Raw genomic sequence first — 14,004 nt, forward strand, 5'->3', positions numbered from 1 at the left:
TGCTGAGCGCATTGAGGACAGCCCAGAACGGGAGGCAAAAGAGAAGAAAGTGCACTAAAAAAAAAAAAAAAGACCTAGAAAAAAACGACAGCACTCGTTACCAAATTCATCTGCCAGTACAAAAACAATTGCCACACAGTTCCCTGCTCTCTGGGCAACCGCATACCGTCCAGAACAAAGCACGCTGTTGGCGCCTCCGGACTATTAATAATAGTAAGGTATGTGTTGCAGCGGGAGGGAGAACTGTGAGGGGTGGTGCTCCACAGGGCTGGCATAAGGAATGGATCTGCTCCAGGCTGCCTGCCAAACGCACTGGAAAACTTGACTTTCCGGGGGCCAACGAAGGATGCTTTTCTCCTGCCTGCAGTACTCTTCGGAGGGCTTTTGCCCAGATCAGGCTGCACTGAGCCAAATGCAGGCAGGGAGTATTCCTGCATGCTCTCCAGCCTCCTCAACTGATCCTGCTGCCTCCTGATGAAATGGAGTCTCTGGGCTCCCTGACCATCCAACAGATAAAAGCTTCCGCTTCATCCTGCCATGCCCGTGGGGGTTTATAAAGGTCACTGGAGCCAGTGGTGAGCATCTGAGAAAGAAATCATTCCCACTAGCCTCTTAACCCACAGGGAAGCAAGAGAGACAGCACAGCCTGCCAGAGGGACTATTCAGGTTTGTCCACGACCTACTGCAAATGTAGGGATTAGGATATCTCATAATATACTGACAAGAGAAGAGAAAAATTCAGAATGTTTTGATGGAAACACCTCAGTATCTGCTAATAGCCTCATATACCAGAGGTTTTGGAAGGGGGCAAGGGCAGTAAACTAGCACTGAGAAAGGAAGGGGCACAAGGGAAAAAAATATTGAGATGCTAGTGTCCACCAGTGCACCATTTAGCATGGAGAGAGATGTGTAAGGGCAGTAAAGTGTGTATTCATGAACAAGCTGCTGCCAGTTCAGGTCTTGGATCACCTTTAGGATTCTACACACATGACAATGCAATGTGTCCCTGCTAGGGGGCTTCCTCCTCCCTTCAGATGGCTGCCAAACTGTAGAACAATGCACAGAGAAAGGATTGCTGGCTTAGTTAAAAGGATTGCAGACAGCTAGCCGCTAGAAGCATTACTAACTGTTGATGTTTCATAATCGAGTTTGCTCTCATTGCTGTTTGTGTTTCTAGTTTGCATATAGCAGGAATGGTCAGGCAGGGTGAATGCTTGCTGTTGTGCAGATCTGTTGCAATATCTCATTTTCACCAGCGGAGCTGATCAAGGCTTCCCGGTTCATTTCTCCCAGCAGCCTACCCTTGCTGCAGAGATGTTCTGTGGTGCATCGAGAGAGCCCAGCTCCTTACAGAAGTGCGTAGAGAAAATTTATACCTTGTCTATATATAACCTTCAGCTTTCAAACCATTAGCACTGACTCCACAGGTAGGAGAAGCAATTTGGCTTCCATATGTACCGACCAGAAAGAATTTGAGATATCAAATATTTTGCAGAGGATTAAGGCTACCAAGTGTCCATCTTAAAACATCAGCCTGCCTCACAAATACAAACATGCAGTTAGGATTTCCAGGGAGGCATTATCTCACATTGTGGTATACACCAAGGGGTTAACCTACGCCTTGGAGATTTGTTTTGAAACAGGTTTTGTTAAGCCATTGTCATCTTCTAAATATAACTTTGTTTTCATTAAAAAAAAAAAAAATCCTTTAGGAAGTTCCTCTGAAGAAAAAAAATAGTTCTTTGAGGCTGTCTTGAGGATTCCTGGAAATTTTTCATGCATTCTAAAAATTACCCCTGCAAAGCCTTGCACAGTCAGGCCTCCCTGGTGCAGACGCCCACAGAATGCAAAGCCTGCATGGCTCCTGCACTGGTTGCCTCCAGCTCTACAGCTCGAGATGGTCCTTCCTGACCAGAGATAACTCTGCCCAAATAATTTCCACATGACTTCGCAAGCTACTTCTTGTACAGAAAAGCTTAACTGAATTATCACCCTATTCCAAACTAGTTCCTATACAAATAAGAAAGCCCATGAGCATAGCACCGAAATTTATTGAAATGCTTATTTTCCTGCAACGGTTGACAGAGTGCGCATTACTTTTCAGCAGCTCATACAATTTTGCCCCTGTTCCTATAAAAGACCAACCACTGTTTCTCTCTAAGATGGCGTGCACCTCTGCACTCGCACACCCCGTATTCTTCCAGGACTCTTTATTAACATTTTCCCTACGATGGCTGCTGCAGCTGAGCTGTTCTGCACAGATTTTCTGCTTGGCATGGGGGGTTGGGGAGGGGGGCTTTAATTATACAGAAAGATGGAGCAGGGCCAGGCAGCCCCTCTGGTGCACTGTCTCCTACATGCACAGCCTCCTTCCTGCTGTTTTGCAGCTACAAGGATCACCTGTTGGTCTTGGCCCTCACCCAAGCTGGGGCCTAGCGGAAATGACAGAATCAGCTAGAAATGAGAGCCAGCTCCTATTCCAGCCACCCAAATGAGGGAAATACAAAAACAGATGATGGCAACGTGATCTAGCTGCTCTACGCAGGAGCCAAGAGGGGGTGGGGTAGAAGGGAATGGAGAAAGAAGGGGTATACGCTGAAAAAAAAACCCAAACAAACCGAAAAAAATAGAACCCCCCCCAAACCACTAAAGAAGCTTTTTTCAGGCTGTTCCTCTCTTTTCATATGCAGCAGAGCAAAAACATTAGGAGAGTTTTTCTCCATACGAACACCTGCCGATAGGGAGAACTAACTATCTTGTTCCTGCTCCTGCTGGGGATGTCAGATGTTTCCATCTCCCACATGAGAGATGGCAAAGGGATGCTCAGGTACGTGTCAGAAACAATCTGCCTTTTTCAGACCGGCTCTCCTCTGTACTGAGCAGCGACACACAAACTGTTGAGAGATCTGTGTCAGGAATTCCCTTCTCCCATAACAACAGTGCTCAGCAAAACCTTTTACTTGATATTTGGGTGAGGTGCAATGTCGTGCAGCGGAAGGATTAAACACCACTCGCCTCTCATTTTGTTCTGGGCAGAAAAGCAGATAAATCACCCAAAAGAAAAGGTAACCATCATTAACAGTATTTAAAAGAGAGGAATGCTGCCTTTTAATGATAAAAATACAAGCTAATTACATGTTGCATTTCTAGATATAACTGGTTTAATACAAGATCTCGGAATCCACGTTTACTCAAAGCAGTAAGCATCCTAAAATCTGAAATTTCTCGTGAAATTTCTCTGGACCCTTCAGTTTAGTGACACAATAAATGGATACTCTCTCAAATAGCTTAATAGGCTTTAAATGAGCTTTTAAAAGATAACCAATAATTTGTAGAAAAAATAACAATAAAAGCAGGAAAATCCCAATTCTTAAAAGGAAGTTTTTCCCTTTCTGAGAGCAATGGAATGGATCCCTAGAGCTTACTTCTTCCTGAGAAAACACTTCATGAATAATCAATGCACAGGCCAGTTCCTCAATAAGCACCGAGCCTTCAAACACACCCAGTATTCAGCAGTCTCTGTGACTCTGGCCTTTAAACCGTAACAATTTTTGCTTGCCCTCCCCAGTTTCCTAACCTTCCTTTATTTCTGTTCTTCCTAGCAAGCAGGTAGGTAAGCAGAAGCAACATTCGAGCAGTGGGAGCAAGCTGGGGCTAATTTGCACCTTATGAATTATTCAGGCTCTCCTGATTCCTGCACCTGCACTGAGGCAGGAAGCTTGTGAGGAACAGCCATTACTCTTCTCTTGGGTTTGCATGAGCTCGGTTACTGCTCAGACACTTTGTTCTGTAACCAAGGGCTTCAGGTCTTGTATTAAGCAGTGGAAGTGGGGGAAAAAAAATAACCTTACACTGTCAAACCCCCGCCTCCACTGCCCCAAACCCAGGATAATCATTCAACCCGTTCTGAGACAAACTAATTGTAGTTTGTATCAGACTGCTGAATTCATCTCACATATGCTAATCTGGATCAGAGCATCAGAAGAGAAAAAATGAAAGTGTGCATGAGCTGGTCTCATTGGATATTTACTCAGCTGTATTAGACCGGACGTTTAAACTTCTCCCTAGCTCAGCAGGGAGTATTTCACATGCATCAAATATTTCACATCCTAACTTGATCATTAAGGCATCCTTCTCCACAGATACAGCACAAATAAATTCTGTCTCTGGCATTCTGGCTAACATCAGGGGTACTAACGGTTTAATACTATTGGAAGAGCCTATATTGTGCTTTGAACAGGATGGATTTAATGAGCAAATAGGTCTTTTCGATCTTCATCTACTATTATCTTGGTAAACAGAACGTGACACCTAACTGTAAATCCAGATATGACCCTTAAATCTAGATAACCATTAGGAACATTTGCAGAGAGCAGATACAAACCAATTAGCACTACGAACATTTTAAGATACGGTTTTGAGTTAATATGCTAAGGCAAACAGATCTAGAAGTATTATGCAAATTCAGAGCAGCAAACACTATCTTTACTGTATCTCATGCCCATAGTTGCACTGAATATCTTTGGGTCTTGTCCTTTATTAATATGCCACTACCAACAAGTTCTCCAGTTAAAAGATGGTCTCAATAATCCCAAGCAGCTAAGCATCATGCTTTGATTGATTCAGTAAAACAGATCTGCGGCAACTGATAACGAAACCTCTTTAATCCCTTCTTCCAAAATAACGAGTCAAACTCAAGTGTTAACCATTCAGAAAGGTACAGTAAATCCTTATCAAATCTTTGCTCTTCTTCTTTCTATGCCTAAAGAAGTTAATTCATTTTCTGTTCAATGCAGAATTCATGATTGGTCCTACGCTGCTCTTATCTCATTCCTATCCAATAATAGGTACTCTGGCTCTTTTTTTAAGGTATTTTAATTGGGCATGCAAACACATTTTGTTCTTTGATGCTCTTTCATTCAGCATCATTAATCCCCAGCATGAAATCAATAGACTTAAAACATTTAATCACGTCAAAATGCAACATACAAATCCACAAATGACTTCAGCTCATCACATACACTGAATAGCTTGCAAGTTGGAAACTATGCCTTCTTTCTGCCTTGGGAATCAGCAAACCCCAAGCTAGTCTTTCACTGAAGTAAATAGATTCTCTCTCCAAGTATCTGCCATTAGGCAAAAAAAGAAGATGTTGATAAACAAAACATGGGATTTTCTGTTTGCTCTGTCATCTTTTTTCATCCCTTGCGGTCACATTGGCCTTATGAGAAATACTAACACTTGTTTTACTGCAACCTCTTGACAGTACGCATGTTTTAAAAAGTTTAAAAACAATTACAGTAACTGGGTTACAGAATGTACTTGAGATGCAAGGGAAGGGAAAAACATCTTTGCAGTTGTTTATTTTCCTTTTTTAACAGCACATATTGTTTCTCTGCTTGAAAAGAATGCGTAAGGTACAACAATCACAGTTGCTTTTTTAAAAAAAAACCACGAGAACTTGCTCTACCCTATATGATTTCCAAAGCCACTGGGATACAGAAAGTGACAAGAATCTCTTTAATGGGGCAGAAATTGTGGCTGAGATGTAAAGACTAAGGACAGCCAGATCCATCCTTTGATAGGCAAAAGGGCAGAAACAGGTAAAGAGGGAAAAGGAATACAACACATAATGAATTAACATCTTTAATTCTACTACATCAAAAAACACTGAAAGCTTGCTCATTTGAAAGCAGAAAACACAGTTTGAGAAGTGAAATACACAGAGGAGTCAGGAAACCAGCATGCTGAAACCCTGATTTGAGAGGCGGGCATCCAAGAGCCTTCCTTGGTCCATGACCACATTCCCACCCACTGTCCCAAAAACAGTCCTACCCAGCATGTCCCTAAACTCATGAGGTCCTTCACTGTTAAGCTGGAGCTTCTTCAGTTACCAACCAGAAGGCACATGATCACAGATACTCATTCTGGCAAGTGCCCATTCTCCACCCACAGGCAGGGCAAAATGTCCTGAACTTTGCCTATGTCTTGTGAAGAAACCCCAAAATGCAGGCAGAGTTTTGATGGCGGTGGCACTGGCAAGATGTTGCATTGTAGCCTTGCAGTCAGGTAATTCACTCAGGGAAGGAGAGACTTTGGTTGTAGGTCCTTCTCAGACAGAAGGTTGATTCAGTATCTCCATCACCCCAGGAGTAACCTGGCTATAAGGACTCGGGGTCTTCTGCGTGAGTGTCCATGGAAGCGAAGCTACTCTGCAACCAGGAACATAAGAACATGAGGATAAAAGACTGGGCAGAAAAGGGGGATCCTGGCTCCATACTAGGAATCTGGACACTCAGTTCCAAAAGCAGAATGGTGAAAGCTCTACTTCAGTATCCATGGCTGTTTCTGGCCTAATATTGCTCCAGGGAATGGAGCCTCCAGTCACAGTCTTGTCCACGATCAGGTAGAATTCCGGCTCTTACTCACTCTCCTTCTCATCTCGTGAGTTCTGTGCTCCTGTCTATACAATGGCCCATATTCAGCAACAAGGGAGATGAGAGACTCCACTGCTCCCCAAGTATCTCATTTTATTAGGCCTGTATCAAGGATCCCAGCGATTAAAACATCTCTGCAATGCTTGTGCTAAGAACCTAAGCCTCAGGTCTCCCAATTTGTTGAAAAGCTAGTTAACGAAGCTCTCCTGCAAAGGTGGAAATTTTGCTGTTGCTGCTGCCAGCCTGTTTTTCGGAAGAATCATCTCTGCTCCATTATTATCCAGAAAGGGCTATGTGGACTACTTCTGAGTGAAACAGATGCTTTTATTTCTTACTGGTTCCCTATATAGTCCATAACAACTTACGTAATGTAACTGGGCTCTATTCCTATGGAAGCACTTACGTTGCCTAGGCCATCAGCAAGGAGGAGCATACAAGTAAACTAGATGGGTATGGTCTCCTTTTTGGTTGCTCCTGAGACATGCAGCTCTCTCTAGTGATTATAATGGGGAATTCAGGTGCTTCTCCTCAGAGGTCAGATCACCCTGCGCAGCTTAACCTTTACAGATAGAAATTTGTGTCCAAGTGAGACACAAATGCCATTTGCTCAGGCGTGAAAAAAGTTTTGTGTGTAATAGAGATACCACTGCCTCCAGTGCAGCACAACATACTCTCACTACAGCTGAGTGAGGGAATGAAAATTTCACAGCAGGTATGACTAATCCATACTTTACTGTAAGTATCTGGAGTCTTTAGTGACCTCCTGATTTTGCAGTTTTTCCCACTGAAAGTAATGTTTATGGAGAAAAGACATAGATTAGGGAATTACTTCAAATGCTTTGGCTATCCTAGATGCATTAATTTTTCATTACCTCATGATGAAAAGAAAAAAAACCCAAACAAAAAAAACCTGAGGTAAAACTAAAGTATGTAATGAGGACATTCCAAATCAGACAAAGAGAAGATCAAGCATTTTCTTCCGACAGTGCTCTTAATTATTGCCAGTAACATCCTATTTACTATCATCGTCATTCTTCTTTATCCTTTTTCTTTAAAAATTATCCAGATTGTCTCCCAAAATGCGTATATTTTTTCTGTTTGACAGAGGCTAGATTCACTCACAGTTGAAAGCATTCAAAGTTCAGACATAAGAAATACATTTTTTTAAAGCCTGTGCTCTGTAGTTACGATTTGGTCCTGGAGATAAATTGCAAGTACAGATTTGGGCCTTACATTCCTACTGACTGAATGGGAATCCTAACAAGTGAAACAGTGTACTCTGCAATGCTTATTTTCTTTTTGAACTGGTGACAAATGAGAACTACTGCTTCGAGTTAGTCTTACAAATGGCAGGAATAAAACAGTTCGCCTTTGAATAGTGGAAAGTCAAAGCAAACTAACGTGAAAACGGTGTCCGTCAGGGTAATTCAGATCAGGAAAGTCATCCAACTCCACAGCAGCTTGACCCTAACATAGCCCCAGAGGCAGTGCTACAGCTGCCAGCTAGACAGCTAGCCAAGAAGCTAAGAGAGGTGCAAGCCAAGAAGCCAGCCATGAACCCACATGCCAATGCAGGAAAGCTCTATTCCAGAATTTGGCATCTGGGTCCTCCAGCTGCCAAACATCTCCCATCTGGCTGAGCCTATGGAATGAGGTGTTAAAAAGAAGAACAGGGGTAAATTATACAAGAGCAAAAGCAGTACTGTTTGTGAGACGCCAAGGACGAAGAGGCATGTGGTGTCTGCCAGCATCTGAAACTCACACATAGTATTGCTCTGTCACCAGTGAAACAGTGGACCAGGGCACTTCTGGATCAGCGGAGGCACCGTGGACAAAATGCTCGACATTTCACAGGAAAAGAACAGTTAGACATGTATGAACTGGAGCAACAGTTCCAGCCTGTGGCCATCCACGGAGGTCAGCAGATGCAGAATATTTGCGTGGAATCGGTTTTGAGTAAACTTACAGCTTTTAGATTTCATGAGTCCAATAAAAAAATGGACAGGAGCCTATGAAAAATGTTTCTTCAAGACTTTGTGATTCATTCTGTTCCCCCGTCACCACAAAGAAAATCAAATATCTAAGAATGTTTCTGTACTTTCATACCTTGAATACCATAATTTTGAGTGTAATTTTATGGAAGAATAACTGTCTTGAAATTTAGCAGAAAAAGATAACTTTAGTAATACAAAATTGAAAAAAAAGCCCCAAAACTGGGCAGGCATGAAATTTCATTCAAATGGAATATATACAGTCACATAGCTGTATTTAATTGTAGCAGAATTCATTCCTGACAATCAGTTACTGTTCCTAAACTGCAATAGCACCGTACTTTAAAAAGCAAGACGAGCTGTGAGGAATAGTCCTAGCAGTGTGAGCAGTTTTAAGTGTACCATAAGAACCCATAATTTCAAATGATACACTGACTTAAATATTCATCTCATTGGCCTTATTTCCACCTTTCACCCTAAGACAGGCTCACATGGCCTAAATGAGGTTCAACAGACGTCACTTTCTTAAGCACTTTGGTTCTTTATTTTAAAAAGACATAGAAGGCCCTATACCTCTCTTCCAAGTTTCTAGTTTTATTAGTGGCTATTTGCCTCACCAAAATATTACATTTCAGGCTCATCTCACTCCAGTCAGAGTCAACAAACTTCCAGTGGTTTAGGACTGGTACATGAGATGACTTACGCTATCTTCATCTGCATCTAACCATGCATGTTGTTCAGGGGGACCTCATTAGTAGAATCTCATATTCATTGTTATGGTATGCATAAAGTCTACATGTAAATTCGTCAGCAATTTTTTGAGCAAAATATTAACAACATTTTAAAAAGAGCAAAAAATTATCAACACAAGCCTCCTTCTTGAAAATGCTTCCTGTAGAATAGAAGCTAATATAACTGGTGATTATACAGAATATTACTGCTAGCTTTGGCTAAAGGAGCCTGCATTCAAAATTGTATCAGAAACACAAATTTATTTTACAAACGCAACATTTTGGGAGACTAATAGGATCTTCAGAATAATTTCTGAAGTTGCACTGATAATTTCAATCAGATCAAAGAAAATTCTAAGGATTTAAAAAAAAATAAATGTACCACTCCAATTTCACACCAAGGAAACCTTAAAAGCTTTGTATTGGCTTTAACAAAGAAGTTGCTGCTGGTGCTACTTTGAAAATGTTTGAGTAATAAAATCCCGCAAATTTTTAATATAAATATACCAGTTGTAATGCAATTAACTGCAAATTGGAGATAGTAGATTTGAGGAATGATTTCTGTACTTGACTACTCATTAGCAATTTGAAAGTGTAATTGCTCTTAAACATGCCGTCTTCTTAATTTTATTATGAAGCTTAGCTCTACTTAAAAATGTGAAGAATTACAATTATTCTGCAACTTATTTGCTTATACTGAACATGTGAAGTTGTTTTTCCTTCTGTACTACACAGATAGAGGGTCCATGGATTACGAAGAGTAGAAAAAGCACTGAGTTGATGGGTTTACACTTGTCACACAATGAACATGACTCCAAAGGAATCTTTTTAGGAGCCCATGAAACAAACAAAAGAATAGGGGAAGACAAACAAGCAAGCAAGCACACTGAGAGTGGACATTTCATTGCATGCTATTTTAAAACCCAATAAAACAACAGCAATGAATCCAACAAAATCAGGAACCCTATCACCATTGGTACACCCCTTCTGTTATATGACATTATTTCTATTTGGGCAAGTGAGGTGAACCCGAGGCACCTTATGGCATCACAACGCTCACTGAAACCTCCCAGTCACCCCCGCCACTGCATTTGTATATAAACTCTGCACTCTAAAGCAGGGCATCTATTAGGTACATTATACAGTCAGGTTTTAAAAATTTGGCCTTGAAAAAAAAAAGCAAGGAGATGTTTGCAAAGACCTCTTCCTACATTTTACACTTTGCTTGTTGACTGTTTCATGGTAACTGGCGATGACCCACTATAACATGAGCTACGCTGATTCACATTAACTTTGTTACTCAATTTCAGCAGACTATTTTTAACATTTTAAACTTCATTATCAAATATCAGACAGGGTTTTTTTTTTCCTATTCTCCTACTTTAGTCATTGGGACTTGGAAAAAAATTCGTAGCTTTCCCATGACGCACACCACCACCATCCCAGTCCCAAAATAAAAAAACAATAGCAAAAATCAACTTTGCCCAGCCCCACATATCCCCCAGCCATCACATAAAGAGGGAAAGAAAGCTGAAAACCACTGCTACTAGATTTTGTCAATAAAACAGAACATTATATAATACACAATAAAATGCTTCATACCTGGAGTTGAAAAAACGAAAAGGGTTAACAGCTGACCTGGCACAGCCCCACATGCTCTCTCTGGAAATTGAACACAGACAATTAGGAATTTTAAGTTACCCCAAATAATTGCAGGGGACTCAGACAAGCTTGAGGAACACTTACTGCAAAGTAAGCACATAGCCTCAGTATGGAAGGGACTTTAGAATTTTTCCATTTGCTTAAAACTCCTGAAACCGAAAGTGCCCTGTGGAGGTCCCAACTAATGCTAAGCAAGTCATTAGAAGCTCTGCCACTAATCTGTGTGGGAGCAGAGTCAAAGCTTAGGGGCCCAGGTGTCACGTAGTGGTAATTCTGGATCACGGTGGACCATATTTTCTTATTAAAAAAATAATCAGTGACCAAGAGGAAAACATTAATCTAGAGCAGGCAGACATTGCATGAAGAGGAAACAGAGGCTGGAGCAAATGCCCGCTCCCAGAATTCTGCTGCTTAAGCAATATTATTCCCAAGACATCACTGGAAAACCTAGCCTTCAATGCTTTTTACTTAAAACTGAGACTCCAAGGAAAATAGATAATCTTCTAGAATATCATTTGGAATACTGAACAACACAAATATATGATGTCATAGCTATATAAACTCCTATGATGGGATTTGGACTATGTTGAATGCTCCTTTTCTCTGACGAATTTGGATCTACTGCATGTGTTCAAACAAGAACCATCATGCATCTGGCTGCTGGAAACAGTTCCACCACAGTAGGAAAAAAAAATTAAAAAGAAAAACCTGTACAAGCCAAGTCCCCCTTCAGTCGTTCTCTCTGTGGTTTAGACCTCAAACATACCATGAAATTAGTCTGAGGCCAACGCCCAAGAAACTAGCAAAAATATTAGAACAACAACATGAATAAAAAACATGCTCTAGCACACTAGGCGTTCAACGCATTTGCACTGGAAACATTTTGGATCCTTTGTAATGCTCAACTAAAATGGCCAGGTTGGCAGAGTAATTGTTGAAAGTGAAAAGGAAATTTTCAAAGCAACTTCTCCTGATTTACGTAATTGCATTTTCCATTGGTCCTTGGAAACCTACAAATAATCTATTTTCACCCAAGTTTTTGCACTGCATCTTTCGAACCTCTCACATTTCTTTGCTTCAGGTGTACAGTAAATATTGGTCTTCTTTACTGTTTGCTTGATTCTACCATTTGTTAAATGTCAAATTTCTGATAATGATAGAAATCTGCTATCAAGATGACAAAATCATGTAAAGAATTTTCAAAGTCTAAGTTACTAGCTCTATCACAGCTTGTTTTTTCCACTCTACTATTCTCTATGTAGAGTCTCTTCCTTCTTCAGAAACCTATCTCAGGTACCTGTCCCACGGTATCACTAGGTACAGATTTTATTTCACAGCTGCGTCAGTACCTAATCAAAAAGGCCACGGGGACAAAATCTCCCCTACCCCATTAGCCCTCAACTGAAATCAATATGCACTGGAAAAATGGCAACTGGAAACCATAACATTGACCATTCTCTCCCATGTCAATTAATTTATAATCAACTCTGTGTCTTATTGGAAAAAATATTTATCCCTAAAGCTGACACAAACAGCACTATATGATCCAGAATTCACAACTTAATTTTTTACACTTCCTTTCATAAAGGTCCCTTTTTAACAACTAAGCAATAGGGCAGGCAAAAATACAGTTGGTGAGGATGGTAAGTATTTGCATGCTGATTTTTTGTCAGTGTGAAATTTAGCAGACAACTAAAACTCTGGTTAGAACCTACAGTATCCAGGCACTGAAGCAAAAGACACACAGACACCCTCCAACCAACCTCACAGGCCCCTAAAACTTGCTACGTTCCCCTCTTTTGGCCTGAAAGCCAAATAGCTGTGGCTTCCCACCCAGCCTCTCCTCTGATCCAGAAACCGTGGGTAGAAACGCCCAACCCTTGCCTCTGTGGTTTGAACCTTATCTGTGCTATGAAAATGGCTAAAACACATCTGACAACACAGATTCAGCTTAAAAGGGATCTGCAATAGTCACCTCCCAACCCAAAATACAAGTGTAGGAGGAAAAAGAAGAGGAAAAGGATGTTGTAGGACCACTCTTGGATATCTTTTACATCCTAGCCTTGTGTTCCAGAATTGGCAAATGTAGGTATCTGGCTTCCTGAGTCGGCGCTCTAACCACTAGGTTTTTATGCCAGGTGTGGGTAGCTGCACCACTGCTGCCACTGGCTGTCACATTTTTAAACAGCGTGAAGGCCTGTAGGAAGAGGACAGTGCACTCTGGGTTTTAAAATGGGTAGAAATAGGTAAGCTTGGAACAAAGTATTTGATATCTTATTTTCCACAACGTGAAGTTGGAAACATAAGCTGTTTGTTTGTTTGTTTGTTTTTGTCCAAACTATATTTTAATTAATAACTAGAGGTCAGAAGCTCCAAAGACAGCAGAGATGACTTATAGCCAAGCATCTAGCAGGTAAGGGGAGCCAGCTCCAGGAAGATGGTTGCTCTGCCTGTTGAACTTCACAGCACTTAACTCTGTGCTGACTACACTGTGGGAGTGTTGATAATTTGCGTACGTCTCTGGAACACTGCTGGAGCCAACCACCTATTTTATAACCTCACAAGGCCCCCACCAGACCCCCCCCAAGCAGGCAATCTGCACCTCGTCTCAAGTGCCTGTGCTGTTATGGTTTGTCTTGGTTCTGGGTACCTGCAGTATTTCATACGTGTTGTGAGTATATGGGGATAGCAGTACCTCTATGCCATGAAGTATATTCATAAGGATGTACCTGTTACAGAACCGCATGTACTTGGTAGTTCCTCTCAAGCAAGAGGAAAAACGCATTTTGTTTTGACTATGCCTTAGTAATGGCTAAGAAGCTCAGAAATTATACGGTGATACAGACAGCAAGTAGTTCAGAAAGAAATATTGAGTGCAAAGGGAATCAACCTGTTCAGCTGAGTAAATAATTTTTAGCAAATAATTTATTATACAACATTATTCTATTACTCTGTTTTTAAATTTTTATGACTAAGATTTTGGTCATTATTCCAGTTCCTCCTGTGAATTTATTCATAAATGGTTTGACTCTTTGGCTGTGATAAGCAACTGATCACAGAGACAGCAATGGCCATCAGTTCTTAAGAGAAACACCATGGTGGCTTCTATGTGAAACAATCTGTTTGTCTGACAGCTTTGTGTGTCCCTGATTTATCATGCAGTATCCCAGCCCTATACTAAAT

At 41.1% G+C, this 14,004-nt stretch overlaps 1 protein-coding gene across 4 annotated transcripts in view; it reads right to left on the reverse strand.

Annotated features, from left to right (window-relative positions):
* Positions 1-14,004, reverse strand: part of KLF12 (KLF transcription factor 12) — a 146,346-nt gene that overhangs the window by 47,187 nt on the left and 85,155 nt on the right. For 2 of the 4 annotated variants that reach the window (XM_086481999.1, XM_086481997.1), the window contains exon 4: positions 10,762-10,821. The exons of 1 other annotated variant lie outside the window; for it this stretch is intronic. In XM_086481999.1, the coding sequence (XP_086338125.1) occupies positions 10,762-10,821 (60 nt within the window). Of the gene's footprint in view, positions 1-10,761; positions 10,822-13,266; positions 13,295-14,004 lie in introns of all 4 variants that reach the window. One more of the 4 variants, XM_086481998.1, reaches the window with a different exon arrangement.

Source organism: Leptosomus discolor, chromosome 1, assembly GCF_034619465.1.
Source record: "Leptosomus discolor isolate bLepDis1 chromosome 1, bLepDis1.hap2, whole genome shotgun sequence".
NCBI lineage: Eukaryota > Metazoa > Chordata > Aves > Leptosomiformes > Leptosomidae > Leptosomus > Leptosomus discolor.